Consider the following 19,407-nt stretch of genomic DNA (forward strand, 5'->3'; position numbering starts at 1 on the left):
TATTCATTCCATCTGATTAGAGTGGTCTCTGTTAGGAGACCATTAACTCCAATATTTCGTTGAGATGGCCGAGACTGACTAGTTTCAGGATTTTTTGAAGGATGGTATGACAACGATTTCCTTCACTATATAATATCCATTTCCCTAGGCTATGCAGAATGGTTGCCCATCGTTATTCCAATTCCAAGAAAGTCAATACCTGATTCAAAAAAGAAACTCGTGACACGTGCGCATCTCTATGAAGTCCATGGCGCTACCAACCTGTTATTTGCCCTTCGATCCCATAACGCGTTGTGATAACAAGATCACGTTCGTGGAACCGCATTTAATTTAGAGAATTTAAACAGAGATCTGTTGCATTTAAGTACAAACCATGTATGCGAGACTTTTGCGCAGCGTTGGCGCAAGTGCAAGGTATGCTCGAAAGTCTCAGTGCCGCTGGGGTTCTCTTGAATCAACAGCTGGAACAGCTTCTGATTACATAAACATTGATATTTGTTGTTGTTCTAACAGGTGCTTTGCCACAGAAGCCAATGCCGCCGCCCCGAAAATACGGCCCATAAGCAAGATCCTGATATCCAATCGGGGAGAGATTGCCTGCCGTGTGATCCGCACTGCTCGAAAGCTGGGAGTTCGCACTGTGGCTGTGTTTTCCGACCCGGATGAGAAGAGCTTGCACACGCAGCTGGCTGATGAGGCGTATCGCGTGGGCGAGGCAGCCTCGTCTGCCTCGTACCTGCGTGGCGAGCACATCCTGGAGATTGCCAAGCGGTCCGGCGCCCAGGCGATTCATCCGGGCTATGGATTTCTCTCCGAATCGGTGGAGTTTGCCGAACAATGCCAGCGCGAAGGAGTCATCTTCATGGGTCCCCCAAGCTCTGCCATTCGGGACATGGGCATCAAGAGCACCAGCAAAGCGATAATGGCTGCCGCCGGAGTGCCCATTATCAATGGCTACCACGGCGAGGATCAGTCCGATGAGTGCCTGCAGGCAGAAGCCAAGATTATTGGCTTCCCGCTGATGATCAAGGCAGTGCGCGGCGGGGGAGGCAAGGGCATGCGAATTGCCGAGAAGCCAGAGGACTTTCTGACAGCCCTCAACTCGGCGCGCAACGAATCGCAAAAGTCCTTTGGCGACAGTTCTGTGCTCCTCGAGCGCTATGTCCGATCACCCCGGCATGTGGAGGTTCAGGTGTTCGCCGATCAGTATGGTGATGCAGTCTACCTCTGGGAGCGGGACTGCTCTGTGCAGCGACGCCATCAGAAGATCATTGAAGAGGCCCCAGCGGTAAGTCAGCCCCAGGAAGTATTCAATAGGATAAATAATTTAATCCCTTCTTCTGCAGCCTGGCCTGTCGGAGGAACTGCGTCGCGAGCTGGGCGAGGCCGCTGTGCGTGCTGCCAAGGCTGTGGGATATGTGGGTGCCGGAACTGTCGAATTTATTCTGGACAAGGAGGACCTCTCCTTCCACTTTATGGAGATGAACACCCGGCTTCAGGTGGAACATCCCATTTCCGAGATGATCACAGGCACTGACCTCGTCGAGTGGCAGATTCGCATTGCCGCCGGCGAGCCCTTGCCACTGAAGCAGTCCCAGATCACACGCAGCGGACACGCCTTCGAGGCCCGCATCTATGCTGAAAATCCGCGCGGTGGTTTCCTGCCAGGCGCCGGACCACTGCGTTACCTGTCCACGCCACAGCCCAGTGCCGAGGTGCGCGTTGAAACCGGTGTCCGAGAGGGCGACGAGGTGTCCGTGCACTATGATCCCATGATTGCCAAACTGGTCGTCTGGGGAGAGAATCGCTCACAGGCTCTGAACTCACTGATTGCCCGACTGGGAGAGTACCATGTAAGTGGAAATAAAGGGAGACTACTCTACTCAAATATTGATAATTTAACCCATCTTCAAGATCTCCGGTCTGGATACGAACATCAACTTCCTGATCGATCTGGCCTCGCATCCCGAGTTCCAGCTGGCCAACGTCCACACGGGCTTCATCGAGCAGCACTTTGACACGCTCTTCCCACCGATTTCGATCAGTCAGCAGCAAGTGAGCCAAGCAGCGATTGCCTTGGTGTTCAATGAACTGCAGGCATCCGTCAGCAACAGCAGCGGCAACCAGGATCCATTCGCCGCCACACCAAATGCTCGTCTTAACTATGCCTTGATCCGAAACTATAATCTAAAGGCCAATGACAAAGGTACGAAGTGTCTAGGAGGGTCCTCCAACAAGATAATATTCTGAATTCCTTTTTTTTTACAGTCCACTCTGTTGATGTCAAGTATGATGGAGAGGAGCTGCAGATACGCGTGGACAATGGTGCCTGGCAGGCGATCAAGGCTGAGAGAGTGCAGGATGTAGGACGTCTAAAGATTCGTGCTAATATAGACAGCAACATCTCCACTTATAATGCAAACATTGATGGGCCAACTGTGAGCTTGTTCCTCGAGGTAGGCTGCAAAAAACATAACCAGAGAAAAGCTCCTAACAATTTGTTTCATTAAAGAGTGGAAAACTGGACTTTGAGCTGGTTCAGCCAAAGTTTTTGAGCGCTCAGGTCGATCAGTTGGGAGCCGGAGGCTCCAGAGTGGTGGCCCCCATGCCCGGAGTGCTGGAGAAGGTGCTGGTTAAACCGGGCGATCAAGTCAAGAAAGGCGACAGCCTGGCTGTGCTTATCGGTACGTTAAATCAATCAGACTTTGGTTTGTTATTTGTTTAATTGCTGTTTTTGCTGGCAGCTATGAAAATGGAGCATATCTTGAAGGCTCCGAAGGATGCGACCATCAAATCAATTGGTGGCGCCGAAGGCGACAATGTGGCCAAGGGAGCGGCTGTGATTACCTTCGTGGATGAAGAGGTGGCCGCCAACTAGTGCTATTCCTGCGCTAACGTACCAGGGATTCAGTTGCATTTATCTACAAGTTTCTATCTATTCTGTGTTCTTTGATGTCCGCCAATGCCTTAGGGGGATATCCATGTGTGCAATGCATTTATTAGAGTTAAGCATGGTCCATTTAATGGACTACTTTTGTTGTATGTTGTGTCCAATGGCATTTTAAATGTTTTCATTAAATAATTAACTATCAATCCAAAAACACATTTTAGATCAAGCACGGGTCAAGGCTTAACTCATAAATTTGTAATTGTAAAATTCTTATTGATCAATTTAATAATTATGGATCTGATCGTCCATTTCCTGAACGGTGTCCCGGTGTCCTGGTTGTTGTTTGTTCGGACTTGTCACCTCTTTTCCGTTGAAGCGACCGACAACATTGAAATAATATCTTGCTCTTATATCCCGCAGTCTTCTGAATTGTACAGTTACATGCTTCACGTTGCCCGTCTTCAATCTTTCCGCCTCAATTAAATGATTTTGATCGACTTATTGGTTCAGGCGACTTTAATGTACCGAATAATTTGTGGTCTTCGTCTGATGATTCTTATCTGATGTTTCCGTCTATGCAATAATTCAATTGAACTCTTTATTATTAATTCGAGCCAAACCGACTTTTTCTGGTAGGTTTGGAGCTTTAAAATTGTTCAATCAATTATGGTTTTTTTTTCTATGGTGTGTGTTTTTTTCAATTTTTAAAAACATATATTTTGAAGGTTTTTTTGAGGTAGTCTTAGATGTTTTCACTTAAATTAAGTATCTTACATCTGGTTACAAAGCCTGTATAAAGTTAATGAATTGGGCATTGCTCTTGCAGCCAATTTAAGCTTTCATTCCCATATATCCACTATTTCGAATAAAGCCAAAGGAGTCCTTTTTTTACTTTTATCAAAAGCAGGTCTAAGCAATTCGTTGACCCTGTGTCTGGGCTCCCCACTGCCAAAAATTTAAAGATACTTATGTTCGAGTCTGTTGAAAAACGATTCCTTATCTTTGCCCTCCGTGGAGTTAAATGGGACCCTTCTAGACAACTTCCTTCTTATGAAAGTTGGCTGCGTCTCATTAAAATCCACTCTCTTAAAAGCCGTAGGATCTGTCATGCAGTTGTATTTCTCCACAAACTTATCCCTGGTGAGATTGAATCCAGTTCCTCATCTATTATTATTGCCGTCTCGTCCCGCCGTTTAGGCATTACTTTTCGCTTCATATTCAACTCTGTCGTAATTATTGCCATAATAATAATGGAAACACCATTTGTTTTCCTTTTACAGTTGTGCTGTTAAGGTCCAAATTTCTCTAATGAATAATTTAATTGAATTTATTTGAATTTTAAATTGTTATCCCTTGTGCGTCTCGTTTCGATCATCAATTTGCCGAGTGGCGTGGAAGCAAGGACGTGCCCACCGCTGTTTCAAAAATTAGCAAAGAACCAAGGCTTTGTGATTGGTTTTAAAAAATTGTTTTATTTGTTTCGTCAATTTTGTTGTTGTTGAAGTTTAATGGATGTATAAGGTTTTATTCAGTTTTCTCGAACACACACATTTCTTAAATGTGCTTTAGCATTTTTTTTTATGAATACATAATTAAAAATTGAGTGCCGTACATAATTTTTTCGATTTATGGGATTCTGTTCTGTTGTGTTGGGTAAACGAATACGAATACGAAAAACAAAGACACGAAGATGAGAACTGAGAAAATGCGATGTGTGTCTGCTTACATTTCGCTTTTATTTTGCAACTTAAAACATAATAATTTAATAAATGTTTAACAAATTTCACTTAATACAAAACACTAATCAATTAAAAATATATATGTATATTATACTTAGTATAAACAGAATCAAGTTTTTTTTTTGTTTGTTTTGTTTTGTTTCTTTACGCTCGTTTCGCTTTAGTCCATTTTGCTCTTGAGTTTATACTGATTTTTTGTTTTGTTTTGTTTCATTTTTGATTTATTTTACGAGTAGCATCCCATTTACTTGAGTTACGCGATTGAAATATGATTATGGAAACAGAGTTTCAGTTTCAGTTTCAGGCGAGAGTGAGAGTATGAGAGTACGATGGATGCAATTTGGTTTCATGCCCTAATTCTTCTTACAATCCGCCGATTCCGTGGTGTTTTTTTTTTGTTTGTTTGTTTCCCCTAGGTTGTATTGTAATTTAATTATTATTATTATTATGTGTATTCATTATTATTTTGTTTTTGATTTCTCTTTTGTTTTGTTTTGCTTTCGATTAGTATTAAGGTTAAGGTTGCCTCGGCTCCAATACGTAATACATCATTTTATATACTATATAAATACAATTATATGGTACTGTAAACGTGCAACTTAACGCATCTTAGTATTTATGAGTGTGTTGTGGGGTGTTTGTTTGTTGTTTCTTTGTTAAATGTCTCGCGTGTGTGTGTTCAAAGTGTGTGTGTGTGTCTGTCTGTATCGTATCTGCAGTATCTGTATATCTATATCTGTTGTGTAGCCTGTGTGTATCTGTTGTGTTGAAAGGTAATTATAAAGTTCAATAACTAGTAAACACCTTCCTTCCGCTCTGCACTGCGGTTCTCTTCGTGCCTGGACTCTCGCCTCGATCACATGAGTACGAGTAATATATGCACTGCTTCTTCTGCCCATATTTTCTGTTAATATCTACGGATTTCGCTCTATAATTGTGTGTTAATGTGTGTGTGTTTTCTGTGTGTAATCGTATATATATATTAACCCCACTTAAGTCTCGTTTTCAACGGCGGGAGCTCCATTAATATAACACACCCGCACCGTTTGAATTGTCAGGCTGCTTTTGGTTCACTTAACGCTACGGATGCTCCTCCTAAGTTGATGCTCTCATGCTACTTTCTTGTTACTAATGCGATTACATGTGTTTTATTGCAAAGAACTCTTCGGTTTTCGGTTTTCTTGGGTTTCAATTCTTTCATTTCCTATCGTTTTTAAATCTCTGGTTTTCATATATAGTTTTTCTCTATCCCCGTTCCCGTCTCTGACGTTGTGCCGCCGCTGCTCGTGGGCGCTGTTATCGCTATTGTGGGCGTGCTGCTGTTGATTGTGACTGCCGCATCCGCTGCTCCTGTGACGGCTGCAGCCTTGGGTTTTGTGACCTCTGTAGTTGTGGTTACTGGGACTGCGACTGCTGTTGTCTCAGGCGCCGACGACTCTTCTGCCGTCTCGTAATTATTTTCCTCTGGCTTTCTTCTCCTTTCTTTCTTGCGATACTTCTGTGGAAATCAAAGAAGAATTAAAGTATTAGCCATGGAGATTGACCAGACGGAGAGGCATTGACTACATTCTACTGGGGTGCTATGTCATCAGCGTGTCTGCGCGTGCCAGGTAAGCAGTAATTATTGCATTCACTTCACTCTAGAGTGTGTTAGCAAACAGGTAATAATACAGGATACAGGATTAGTATAGCATCAAAGCTCATAGAGCACACATGGGACGAGCAGCAATCTCCCAATCGTAGAAGCCGTTCTGCTATTTAAACCGTAACTATTTTCCCACGTATTTCCTACTTGAATTGAACACACGATAGTCATAGTCCGTAGACACCGATTGGCTATCAAATTGTTGAGTAACCGCGTTGCTAGTTCCTAGTTCAAGAAGGATTACCCTTGTGGATACTTTGGAGGTACTTCGGTACTAAAAGAATCGCTTGCATCATCTCTGTGTGGTCTATAATCTTTGATATTATCTGTATATTGGACCTATTTGAGTGTAGTACCTGTGTGGCTGTGGAGTTGTTGTTGTTGTGTTTTTGTGTGCGTGTGGGAGGTGATTTGACGAAGCTTGCAGTTGCAGTTGCAGAACATAAAAGAAAAGCACATGGTGGGGGCACGGCCACGGCACGGGCACCAGTCGGACACCGTCCCCAGCAGAACATTAAAACATAAAAATGTGTGGGGGGTGGGCGGGTGGTTCGATTCGGGCGGGGTTTCGATTAAACACAAACTAACAAACGAATCTAAACTAACTTGGCGGCAAATTAAATTAAGCGGCTGGAGGAACTCTTGCTAATATCACCACGTAGTTGTTGTTGTTGCTGCTGTTGTTGCTGTTGTAGTTGTTGTTGTTGCAATAGTTGTTGTTGTTGTTTGGGTTGTAGCTGTAGTTGGAGTTGTGGTTGTTGTTGTTGTAGTTGTAGTTGATGTGACTGTAGTTTCAGTTTCTGTTGCGGATGTTGCTGTTGTTGTTGCGAATGTTGTGGCAGCTCCGCGGTCGTCACCTGCTGATGATGATGATGATGTGGGAACATCACCGGCGGCAGCTTTCCCCCCTTCGTGGCTGCGGTGCGATTGCGCAAGCCCTGCAGTTACCGTATACGGGTTTTTGATTTTTGTTTTTTTTTTTTTTTGAGGGGCGAAAGGGAACAACCACAAATCAAACAACGAAACACCGCAAAAGGGTGGCAAAAATATATAGAGAAGAATTAGAAGAAAGTTACCATGTGTGTGGAGATACATAGAGAGAGAGAGAGAGTTAGAAAGGAGGGGAGATAGTGAGAGAGAGATACAGGAGCTGCTGGGTAGAGTGTAGAGTGTATCCTTTGTGTCCTGTGTATGTTTTGGTGTTTCTGTTTCTGGTGGGACAGCTGCTTGTCAGGAGACAATCCTTGGAATGGAAGGAGGGGACGCACTACTCGGCTACCTCTAGCCATCCTCCCCGCCAGTTGCTCGTACCTTTTTCACTGATGATATCTCCATGTGATCCAGGCTGTTGGTCAGCCCGTTTATGTTCGCCGTAGTCTCCACTGTGGTCGTCTCTTGGGCACTGCTCTCCGTCTCGCTGTTTGCCCCGCTGCCAGTCGTCGTGCCACCTCCAGTGGTTCCTCCAGTGGTGGCGGCGGAGCTGATGACAGTGGGTGCCACCGTTCCGAAGGGGCTGCTGCCTCCCGTCGATGTGTATGCCCCAAAGAGCTGGCGTGACAGACGCGGAATGGGATTGGTATCGATGCGAGTCGGCCACGTCGATGGGTCACTGTTGATTATGGCGTTCGGCTTGTTCTCTGGTGTCGGATCAGAGCCGGACGTACCGGCCTCCGTCTGCGCAGCCGTGGGCTGCTGCTGCTGCTGTCCCGCCTCCTGCTTGTTCTCATCCAGATTGGAGTCCAAATCGGATTCGTTATTTTCATCCTGATCCTGTCAAAAAAAGAGCGAACTCGTTAGCAAAAATGGTTAAGGAGGCATACAATTTCATGGAATATTCACCGTCTTCTCGCTAACCTCCTCCGGACAGAGCTCGTAGGCCAGGTTCCAGGTGTTCTTAGCCGACAGCGATCGCTCCAGCATGTAGCCGTTGGTGTTGTCGTTGCTCTGTGCTGGTGGCGACCACGAGTACGAGTTGTACTGACACCCGATGCCGCGCTGCCGCTCCAGCTCGTCTTGCAGCCACTCTACTGCAATGCTCCAGTGGCGCGAGATGGTCGGATTTGTGTTCAACATCTGAAGGGCAATCGGGGACTTGTGGAAGAGCTGCGTCAGGCATTTGATGATCTGATACGCGCGCTTCTGGTAGTGCGTCTTGGCCCGCTGTATCGTTTCCAGCAGGCCCTCCCGCTCCTCGGCGACGCCGTTGAGGGCGTTGTGGATGCGATGGTGCTGCCACGAGTCGTCGATCAGCAGAATGTTGAGCAGCAGATCCGTGTGGTGGCGCATATCGTGGCAGTAGGCGAAGCCACACTGCCACAGCAGTTCGGTGAGGACGGCCCGTGAGAAGTGCGGATTCTCCCAACTGCAGTACTGGAGCAGCTTCAGCCCCTCATCGCCCACGTTCGTGTCCTCGATGACTTTCTTGATGTATCTGAGAGTGGGAACGAAAATGGATTGCAATTGTGGATTCATGCTGCCACAGATCTTAGATCTTACCCTGTTCTGTTAAAGAGAAGGTCCATGCACTCGCTGGACAGCGGCGTTAGCTCTTCGTGGGCCACACTGGAGTCCTTGAAGGGATTGGGCTGGGGACTGGCCTGTGGACTGCCCGTCTGATTGGAGCTCTGGCACTTGTCGCTCACGTCGCTGCATCGCACCAGATGCGAGACCACCTGATGGAGCTTGCTGAACTCCGGATACTGGTACTTGATGGACGGACCAGGCCCATCGTCCAGCGCCACCAGCATGAACTGCAGCGGCACATTGAGCTGCGGGCATACCACGGAAACCATTAAACATGAATGTGCCATTGACAATCATTGACAATACGCACCTTCAGTAGCTGCTGCTTCTCGCGCGTCCCCAGACCCACGTACATGCTGAACAAACTGAAATAGTGGGGCAAGTGCTTGCCGTAGTCGGCCGCCTCGGACTTGAGCAGGCGCAGCACACTGATGAGCACCTGTTCGCAGAGATTGGTGCCCTCGAAGCCGACAAGCGGGTCATCGTTGATGGCGAAATGGCAGAAGAACACAACCAACTTGACAAACACGGCGCGCACCTCCGGCGACGGGGCCATCAGTATGTATTCCCCGAGACGCGATGGTGGGGAGAGCAGGGCATGATTGGCAAACCATTTGCGCACCAGCGCCGAGGAACGTATGTGATGTGAAAGCGTATCGTACCTGCAACGCACAAAACGCATGCATTCCCATGAATCCTGTAGGCAAAACCCACTCTCATTCACTCACCATTCAATGACGGGGCCGCGTAGCGACTTCTTCGTGCGGAAACCTGTGTGGAACAGAAACTGCGATGCCAATTGGACGCCCAACAGGGACAGCTCCTCGGCAGCGGGTGTCTGGCCAGAAAGGAATATAATTATTTAGTGGAAGTGATTAGATCCGACTTGGATGTCCAGAGAACTCACAATCTTATCGCTCCTCGCCGAGGGTATACTACAGCTGACAAGCTTTTTGATAAAATTGAAAAACTCTACGGAGAAAATGCTACGTGAATGCAGAAACCGTATGTTTTGATGTCTGCGAAAGGGATTAGATGAAGGATTAGGGAAATGAGACATATTTGGAGCTCTCTAACACTCACCTAACGCTCCTCTCGATGGGCTTGGGCAGTGGCAGTACCATATTCCGGCTTTCGGTGAGCGACAATTGCTCGACACTCGGCTCGAACGGCACGGGCGTCTGATCGCAGCGGGTGTAGAACAGCATGTAGGCATTCCACCAGCGCTTCTGGCGGCGGTACTGCATACGCTTTAGATTGTTGTCATATATCTCGCCCATGTAGTCGCCGCCAAAGCATTGAGCCTTCATTTCCTCGTCCTCGTGCATTTTGCATTCGGTCACCTCGCCATCGTCGAACTTGTACCATTGGCATTTGCCATTCGCTGGGTTTCTGTAAGGGATTTGGGTGTTAGGAATGGATTTTAAGGATGCAGGAGACTGCCGGCACTCACTTGGAGAGTATGTAGCTGAAGTAATGGCCGCCGGATGCCTGCCCGCTGTGCACCACGATGCCCGTCAGTTCGTATTTTGTTGTTTCAACATTTGTTTGACAATTATCACCCACCTCCACCACCTCGCCCTCGAGCTTAGCTAGGCCAGAAACTGTGTACAAGAGAGAAACAGAGCAGTGGATTAGAGTCCTGTGGTCCCAGAGGCTCTGCGAGGACTCACCTGTGTAGGGCTCCATATCCAGGATACGAGGAAATTCAAAATAATCATTAAACTTAATCGCACAGACGCGCTCGTAGTCGTATTCAAAGCGCTTCAATTGTATGGCTAACACGGGTGGCAGCTTCTTCACACATAGCCGCTTAACGGTAACTACCTGTTGGGGGCACACAGAGAGGTAGAGACATGTAGAGCATGTGGCACAGATGTGAGACAGAATCGTTTTCTTTACTTTTTTATCACATTTATCACAATGGTATGCATCGGCTCCCTCGAGCAGCTCCCCCTTGACGTACTGCTCCAGAGATTCGGTTAATGAGCTATGATTCCTAATATCGACACTAAATACACTAAATGGTTCCTCTTTGGAGTAGCGATGCGGGCACTCTTGACAGATCTTCTGGTCGCTGAACGATCCGCCCAGCGTGGCGTTCATCAGCTGCGGCTGCCCCAATGCCTTGAGGCCCTCGTCGAGGCTCTCGAACAGGGACATGAAGAACTCCACGGCATCCTGCTGTTCGCGCAGATTCACTGGCTCGCCTTGCAACCTACAAACGACAGAGATTCAGTTTATTGAACTACTCCAGACAGAGGGATATTCCTTTCTCACTTGAAATGCGTCCAGAGACCGCGTGGCACATAGAACTGCAGTGCACTGTGGCCGAGATGGGCGAATATGGCCTGGACATGCTTCAGGATTACCACATGGTAGTTCTTGCGCACGGACGTGGACTCATCCTCCCCAGCGAGGGCGGCCGAAAACGATACAATCGCCGCAGAGGGGCCCGAAAAAAGGGCCGCCCCCAGGCTGGCAGTTGTCATCTCTGAATCACCGCTGAAGTCCTCGCCATCGTTGGTGGCCGCCCCATGGGCTTTCAGTATGCCCACGCGCACCGCCGGCACCATATAGAGCTGCTGCAGCACCGAGTTCATGTAGCAGGTGGCCCCAGCGTTTTTCAGACCACAGAAACCTTTGCTGGGCCTGGCGCCCACCGGCGGCAGGTAGTCCCATTCGCGCAGCGGATCGGTGTCTGCACAAAACAAAAAGGGGTACATCGAAAAGTTAGGTGAGTAAAGAGAGGGTAAAGCCTATCCCAGACCTTGGCTGTACTCACCCGTGCAGACGAAATCAATGAGTGTATTGGTGAGTAGCTTCATATTAGGAACACAGAGCTGGCACAAGGCTATGAGGAGATCGCAAGCGGCTGCTATTGTGTGTGGACTGCGGCAGACGGGCGGTGGTACGGTGTCCTGCCTGAGGGTGCCGTGTCGTCGTAAATGCAGATATTCACGCGATGCCGTAAACAGAAAGTCATCGATGAGCTCGTGTATCAGTTCGTTGAGCTGGGCCTTCGAGTCGGGCACCAGGAAGAACATCAGCTCCTTGGCCAAGCACAGGTGTCCCTCGAGCAGCTCCTCGTGCACTTGGGTGTCCCCCGTGGCCTTGACATTCTCGCGTATCTTCTGCAGCCACTTGATCTCGTCCCCCAGCAGATCTTCGCCAATCTGCAGGGGCCAGTTGTAGATGCAACCGTAGGACAGAGTGCGGCACAGAACCGAAAAGAACTCGGCGCAGGTGGCCTCGTACTGGGGCACCAGCGTCTTCAAGGCGCTCACCAGCAGATTAACCATGTAAATGAACGGACGGCGATCGCCGGCACAGTAGGTGGAGGCGAGGAACAGCTGCTCGGAGGCCACCTGTCGCACGTGCCGCAGGGGATTCTTCAGCACAATGGAGGTGATGAATTTCGCCCAATTGGCATCGCCGCTGAGCGCCTCGTTGGCGCTCGGATTGAGAATGAACGAGATGGTGAGCACTTCGAGGGCCTCCTTACACATGCTAAAGTCCTGGCTGTCCGGCACGATCACCTCGTCCTCAAAATCGCAGCCGTTGCTGCTGCCCAAGGCCTGCAGATTGCCGCAGGAGGAGGCCCAGGCCAGTTGCACCACCGCCTTAATGGTGGAGATGTCCGGACAGGACCACTGCAGCGTGGAGCTGAAGAGCGCGCGGCAGCGTTCGCCCTCCTGGCTGGCGGAGAGCATCTCCCGGGCCAACATCACCGCCAGCTTGGCCGAAATGGCCCGCAGCGTGCCCTGCGAACTATTCGGGGTGCTCGAAAAGTTCTGCTTCAGTATGTCCACCTGGGAGCGGGCTCCATTATCATAGTCGCAGATCATCGGCTCGTCGCCCACGCGCGACAGCACGCTCCCGACAATGTAGAGGAACAGTTTGGCCAGCCGCAACACGCACTGGAAGGAGGCGCGCTTCGTGTGCATATCGGCGTTGGGCAGAAAGTTGTTCTTGGTCAGCAGCTCCAGCACAAAGTGGGCGCACCCCGAGTGCATCCAGGCGGACTGCACCTGCAGCGCCGACTCTCCCAGCGGCTCCAGGGCGGGTATCAGCAGGCCATGCAGCACACTAAGGTTGTAGAGCACTTGGGCGGGCGTCGGATGTAGGAACATCTGTTCGGGGGTGCAGCTCTCCTGCTGGAAAGATGCCCCCGTGAAAAGGCTGTCGTATGCAGATCAATCTTTGAGCACTTACCCCTTCAGTCTCGCCTGCCGTCTCATCTGCCGCCTCCCCGTCCTTGGCGACTGCCTTCTCTTGTGCTGCCTTGGGCACGCGACACATCAGCTGTAGCTGCCGCATGGTCTGCCTGTCGCAGGGCAGCAGATGCAGCAGCACCTTGGCACTGTCCCGCAGGCGACCGTGCTCCAGCTCGCTTCCCAGTTGATAGAGCTTCAGAAAGAACTCCGTGTACTGATAGTTCTGGGAGATAATCACCCCGGGCAGGGTGCTCTCAGACTCCACGCGCTGCATGTCGGGGCAGGGCCGTGGCGGGGAGCCGGTACTCGAGTCGCTGGAGGAGTCCGGGCTGCTGGCGAGGCCAGAGCCCACGGGCGTGAGTTTGGCGGTGAGGATCATCTTGTCGCGTATTGTGTACTGGTAGAGGGGATTGATCTCGTCGGAGACCTCGATCATCTCCCCGTTAGTGTAGAACAGATCCACCTTGATGTTGGTGGTGGAGGTGCCCTTGATGCGCTTCAGTAGATTCCGCTTGAAGGCCGCCACCGTCTCGTTGCTGTGCGTCACAATCTCGAGGTCGTCAATGGGTCGTCCGGGATTCTGGAACCGGATGTAGAGACTAGTGTTCTTGCCACGCGTCACGCGACTGAGGGGCAGGTGGATGCGATCGCCGCTGAACGAGCGATCGCATTCCTTAATGTACTCCTGCAGCACCTTGATGATGCGGCACATCTTCTCCGCCTCGATGAACCGCATCTTTGTGTCCTTCGAGTCGTTCGAGTTGTCCGCCTGGTTGTTGGGGTCGTCCGCTTCCTCCTGCAGCTGCGTGTTGCCCAGGATCACAATGTTGCCATAGTGGGTGCGCAGACGCGAGCAGCACTCGCCGATGAACATCTCGTGGAACTCGGAAATGTTCTCCAACAGTCGGGGCCCCAGGGCGGTGGACACTTCCTTCAGGAGATCGATTGCTTTGCTGGCAATCTCCTCACCGCCGGTGGTTATCACGCGCCACAGATAGTCCTTGCCAATGAGATCCTCGTTGTCCAGTATATAGCCCCGATGGATGGCCTTCAGCTTGTCCTCCTTCGAGTTGACGGCCTTGAAGAACCGCTCGAAGCACTTGATGCCGCTCTCCGTGAGCAGATGCGGGTCCAGCTGCAGGATGTTGTTCTCGAAGAAGTCCTTGTTGATGCCCGGATCAAGGTCCGGCTCCTCGCCCATCAGTTTACCGAACCAGCGGAAACACTCCTCGCGATCCGACGGAAACACCGCGCTCACCGCCAGACAGTGCCAGATCTGTTTCGCCTGATCGGCGCACAGCCAGAGCTGCCCGTCCTTCAGCAGGAACTTGAGAAACTCGAGGCGCTCGGAGATCTGCGCCTGATGAGGAAACCTATTGTCGATCAGTATCGCGGCGGGCTCCAGGCCAGGTGTCTCGGCCACCAGCTGGCGCACCTTCTCCATGTAGGCGGTGAGGCTGTTGGTGACCAGGATGACCAAAGAGTAGTCGTTCTGCAGACGCTCGATCACCTGCTGGCGGTTGGTGGACGTCTGCGTGCGCGGCGCATGATTGGGCGTCGTGTCGTACAGGCAACAGATGTCACGGATCAGCCGCAGGGCGGGCAGCACCCACGAATCGCCGGCCTTTAGCTCGCCCACGCACTTGTCCAGCCAAATGGTTTTCTGGGCGTCGCGCTCCTGCGAGCAGCTGTAGTCGAGGATCTTGACGTGCGCCCCCAAGGCCTGGTCGAGCACCTCCGGCGGCACCTCCTTGCTGTGGGCCAGCGTCCAGAACAGCTTGAGTACCTTCTGGGCCATCACACCGTTCTTATCGTCCTCGGCCAAGCGCCGGATAAGCTCCAGCAGACGCTCTCGCTGACGCTTGTTGGCCGTCGTCATGCTGGCCTGCAAAAAAAAAAAAAAACGCACACAGAATAATAAATGCGAATCCCGTTTGATATTTCGCTTGAGTCTCACCTGAAACGCCTCGAAGAGATGATCCAGCTGTTCGGGCGTGAAGTCCCAGGCCAGTTTGGCCAACAGATCGTGCACGTTCTTTACGATGGCCTCGTGCTTGCCCGCCTGGGCACGCCACACGGCATCCAGATCGTCCAGCGTTAGGGCCTGCTCTTTGATCAGGAAGCGTATGATTTTCTCCAGCTTTTCGACATACTGCGGCTGATGCAGCGAGTCTTTGAGTACGATGCCCAGCACATCGGATGCCTTGATCCACTGGGCCATGCGCTCCGCCGTCAGCCAGTCCATATCGTCCTCGGGCAGGGAGTGTGGCAGTGGTTGAGAGCGATGCGAGTAGTAGGCCACCGAGGACAGAACCTTGTTGATCTCGTTCAGGGCATTCATTTTGCCATTGAAGCTGGAGACCTGCAGCAGGCGAAGGATCATCTTCAGGCGGAACATCTCCAGGTCGCGTATCAGGTCCTCCTGGCCGGACAGGCGGCTCGCCAGGAAACGCGCAGACTTTACAATGCCATTAATGTAGTCGTTGCGTCCCTCGGGCTTCACCTCGCGCTTCAGTTCCTCGTCGGTGAAGCTGTCGAGCAGATCGAGGACCACATTCCAAGTGGGCATAAAGTACTTGGCAATGGTGGCGGGCGTGAGGAGCTCGTGACACTGGCCAAACGGCCGCAAAAGGCTGTGTATCACCGCCAGAGTCAAACGATTGTCCTGTCCGCCCTCCTCGCCGCCCTCGCTGGAGGAGGATCCGCCACTCTTGATGGACGGTACCTTATTTTGGTTACGCTTCAACAGCTCCAGACCCTTGTTGAATCGCTCAAGCAGATTGTCGAAGCCACCCAGCTGTCCGAAGCGATTTATGAGATCCACAAGCCAGCCGCGTGCACTCTTTGGCTCTGGCGGCGGCCTCGCGTACATCTTGTTGCTGTCCAGCTGTCCCCAGATGCAGTCGGGCGTCGCAAAGCATTCCGGCTGGCGGGCCGCATTGAACGCATTGAACTTATTCTCCGGATCGAAGACAATGGCCAGCAGATCGAGCAGGTAGGGATTGTCACGCACCATGTGTATGGCAATGAGATGCAACAGCTTGCCGCAGGACACCAGGATGCAATGATGGATGTTGTACTTCCACGAGTTGACAGCCTCATCCGTTAAGATCTTTGCAAACGAAGTGCTCAGACCATTCCGATAGAACTCCACACACGGCTCGCAGTCGTGATCCACGCCTGAGAATCGAACGAAAATCGAGAGTGTATTATCGATTAAAGAGTCCCCTTGTCCACCTCGCATGTGAGACGTGACTTACCGGCTAGGGTCAGCTCAATGGCAGCGTTTAGGAGCACCTCTAGTTCCTGCTCGGGCAGAACGGGCACCACCCATCGGGGATTGGATATCTTTTGGGTCAGCGATCGCAGTTTGGTTGTGGGAAACGATGATATCAGCTTCTCTGGTGGCCTGGAGAGAGAGACAACAAACAAACGATGTGTGTGAGAGTGTGTGTGAGAGCGTGTGAGTGTGTTAGAGATCGAGGGAGGCTAATCAACAAAAGACAGCTGATAAGATTGAATATCTCTCGAAACGAACGATTCGAGCAGTTTAAAAATAGTTTCTGACTATCGTAATGGAAAAGTAGAGGCTTTTCTTTTTGCACAAACACAATTATTGTTGTTCTTTGCCCCTTGCTTATGATTCGCAAGCGCCGAGACGAGTTCTGCGAACACGACCGGAAACATTTGTTTGCTTTGGAAGGTGTTTGTTTTGATCGGATGACGACAATAAGGGACATGCCGTTTAGCATTCAGCTATTAATTGCCTCGCGAAAGCACGCTTTAATGAATTTATTATTCACAGGGTTTTTTGGAGCGGACCCAACCCTCGACAAATAGCATATGCACAAGGGGGATGGGTTGGGTTATGCTGCGCAAAAGTAAACAGAGAACGGGGCCTCAAGGGCGGGGGGGAATGGGAAGGGCCCAAATGGCAAATACGCGAAAGACTTCTGCTCTAATTAAGTGCAATAAACTACGCACTAAACCTCTTCTCGCTCGTTCGTTCATTCGATGTTCCTTCCTTTTCCCGCTAATTGGGAGCAATCATGCGAAGCTCCTCCGGACACGCCCACTTACACTATTGTAACGATGCTGTCCACACTGCTGACCGACGACGATCCGACCACATTGTCAGCGTCTGCACTTGTGCTGGCCGGCGTTTGCTCCTGATTGTTGCCGCCACCGCCGCCGCTGCTGCTGCTGGTGGTGTCTATGCCACCTCCGGCAGAGCTTCCTCCCCCAGCACTGCTTCCCGCACTGCTCGGCATGCTCGATGTCGATGTCGTGACTGTGACAGTCCCTGAGCCAGCGCTAGTGACAGTTCCCGTTCCAGCTCCTCCTGTTGTCCCCATTCCCGACATGGAACTCTGAGCCGGACTCGTGGTGGTTGTGGCTGTTGTAGTTGCGCTGCTGGTCGGCTGTCCAGTGGTTTGCCTGCGCGTATCGAACGTCATTGTGGTTGTTCTTGAAGCGTTGTGGCTGCCTTAGCAGCGCCTTCGTTGCCGTCGTCGTGGGTGGGGTGGACGTGTAACGGGGTTGAGTGGAGGGGAACTGGGGATAGCTCTAGTCCTAGTGGTGTGATTGTAATCCTACTGCAGTCTGCACTGGGCGGCTATTTGGCTTTTGATTGGCTATGGCAGTCCTGGGTTCTGGTTCTGGTTCCGTTTCCTTTTCTGTGTTGCCTGTTGTCTGGTTAGCTATTTGAGGCACTGTTGGTCGAGACAATTTGGGGCGACTCCCGGGATCGGTCCCGGCTGCGGGCGGATGGGCTCGTCTTTCCTTATTGTCCTGCTCCAATAAGAGCTATTGCCCCGTGCACGCTCGTGTTCGTGTGGTTTGCACTGCTTTTCGCGGCGCGTTGCGTTTAGTTTACATATTCCTTCACAGCAGCGGTCACAATTTGCAAAAATCTATAAACTGCAACGAAGTAAGAAAAAAGAAGAAAGAAGCAAATAAATACAGGCGCACAAGGGAGACCGAAAAAGCACACACGCACACAAGAAACACACACATGCAATCAACACTCGCGCACGCACCAGCGTGTATGTGTATATGTGCACATGGATGTTATGGATGTGTGTGTGTGTGTGAGTGCAGTGTGTATGTATGGGTAGCAACTTGGCACGAGAGCCTTTTGGGTTGGAATATGAAAAATCAATATTATTTAATAGACGGGAGCGAGGAGCGAGCAGCAAGCGCCAAATAATGCTCCAAAAGCACACAAATAATGCTCTCCCTCTCTATAGGCTTCTCGCTGGCTTCGTCGGTGTCGGTGTCGGTCGCTCACCGCTCAGTCACACACACTCACGCAACGCCGAATCAGCCGCTGCGGAAATGTGTACGGGTGTGTGAGTGAATTTAATTTTATGTTGTTTTTGTTTTACGCTGCTCTCCCTCTTCACCCTCTCTTCCTCTCTAGTTCTTATTTATTTATTGTTTTTTTGTGTGTTTTTAGGCAAACAAAGAACATTTTTTCTCCCGAAAATTACATCACGTCGCTGTCCTATTCCACACTCCCTACCCGCACACTCCCCTCCACGTACACTACACCACTCTCACCCGGCTACATCCTTATGAGGAATGTCGGTCGGTGGGTGGGGGGTGGTGAAAATAACTACGCATAAAGATTTCGCAAGTTTTCGTACCCCTCGGCCGCACCATTTTTTTGTTGGTTCTAGGCTCCGGGACAACTGTGCAAAGATACAAAATAAAATTAATATGTTCCGCTGCCCATCGTACAGACGATGGTGGGGGTTGCTGGTGGCAGAACGTTGCTGGGGCGGAGGCACCATAGAGAGAGATTTAGGAGATCAGGACACTGACGCGAATCACTAAAGGATATGTGGCAGAGCGGCTTTCGATTGTTTTTCAGTCGTTTTACGTTTTTCGTTTTTCACATTCACAATATACACACACAGGCCAGGCCACATATTTATTTGCGAATCGAGCGAGCGAACAGGCACACAACTCACCCATTTTTCCTATCCACCCAAAAAAATTATCACTTTGCGTCCTAATCGTTACTACTCTTGCACAATTCGAGCGTGTATATCTTACAGTTAAATTTGGGTTTTAAAATTTCATAGTGCACACTCGAAATGTTTAGAAACTATTTTTCGCGAATTTTTTTCTGGCCTCTAAGCTTACAGATCAGCCGGCCAATAGACAAAATGGCGTCTGCTTTGGTGTTGTTTTATTCGAGAGTACTTGCCAGTGCTCTGGATGTGCTTGGCGTTAGTTGAAGGGCTGCTCCTCCCGCAATTAGTTTAATTGCATTGCAAGTGCAATATTTCGTTAGATTAGTGTATTTTATTTATTTTCTTTGCTAGAGTTGTGCAGTTCAGGTCTGAACTAGTTTGAACTGAACAAGTTCAATTAGTGCTTTTCAGC

At 50.2% G+C, this 19,407-nt stretch overlaps 2 protein-coding genes across 2 annotated transcripts; one reads left to right on the forward strand and one right to left on the reverse strand.

Moving 5' to 3' along the window:
* The first annotated feature begins 326 nt into the window (after positions 1–326).
* On the forward strand, positions 327–3,105 carry LOC6587506 (methylcrotonoyl-CoA carboxylase subunit alpha, mitochondrial). The gene is made up of 7 exons (XM_002013492.2): positions 327–414; positions 514–1,288; positions 1,347–1,853; positions 1,915–2,206; positions 2,269–2,456; positions 2,513–2,684; positions 2,745–3,105. Exons 1-7 carry the CDS (start codon positions 374–376, stop codon positions 2,876–2,878), a joined length of 2,109 nt encoding a protein of 702 aa, XP_002013528.1. The 5' UTR covers positions 327–373; the 3' UTR covers positions 2,879–3,105.
* A 2,957-nt stretch (positions 3,106–6,062) lies between these two features.
* LOC6587536 (probable ubiquitin carboxyl-terminal hydrolase FAF) lies at positions 6,063–19,319 on the reverse strand. Its single transcript, XM_026994695.1, has 20 exons — positions 18,990–19,319; positions 17,095–17,934; positions 16,275–16,423; positions 14,972–16,194; positions 13,013–14,899; positions 11,583–12,954; positions 11,078–11,498; positions 10,700–11,015; positions 10,471–10,624; positions 10,251–10,401; positions 9,881–10,189; positions 9,705–9,816; positions 9,526–9,635; positions 9,108–9,459; positions 8,771–9,042; positions 8,114–8,705; positions 7,586–8,038; positions 7,146–7,212; positions 6,881–7,013; positions 6,063–6,127 (listed from the first exon to the last, which is right to left on the reverse strand). The coding sequence occupies exons 2-19, from the start codon at positions 17,469–17,471 to the stop codon at positions 6,892–6,894; spliced, it is 8,439 nt and encodes a 2,812-aa protein (XP_026850496.1). The 5' UTR covers positions 17,472–17,934; positions 18,990–19,319; the 3' UTR covers positions 6,063–6,127; positions 6,881–6,891.
* Between the last annotated feature and the right edge of the window lie 88 nt (positions 19,320–19,407).

The sequence above is a fragment of the Drosophila persimilis genome, unplaced genomic scaffold, assembly GCF_003286085.1.
Source record: "Drosophila persimilis strain 14011-0111.01,24,50 unplaced genomic scaffold, DperRS2 tig00000000-arrow-pilon, whole genome shotgun sequence".
NCBI classification, from domain to species: Eukaryota; Metazoa; Arthropoda; class Insecta; order Diptera; family Drosophilidae; genus Drosophila; species Drosophila persimilis.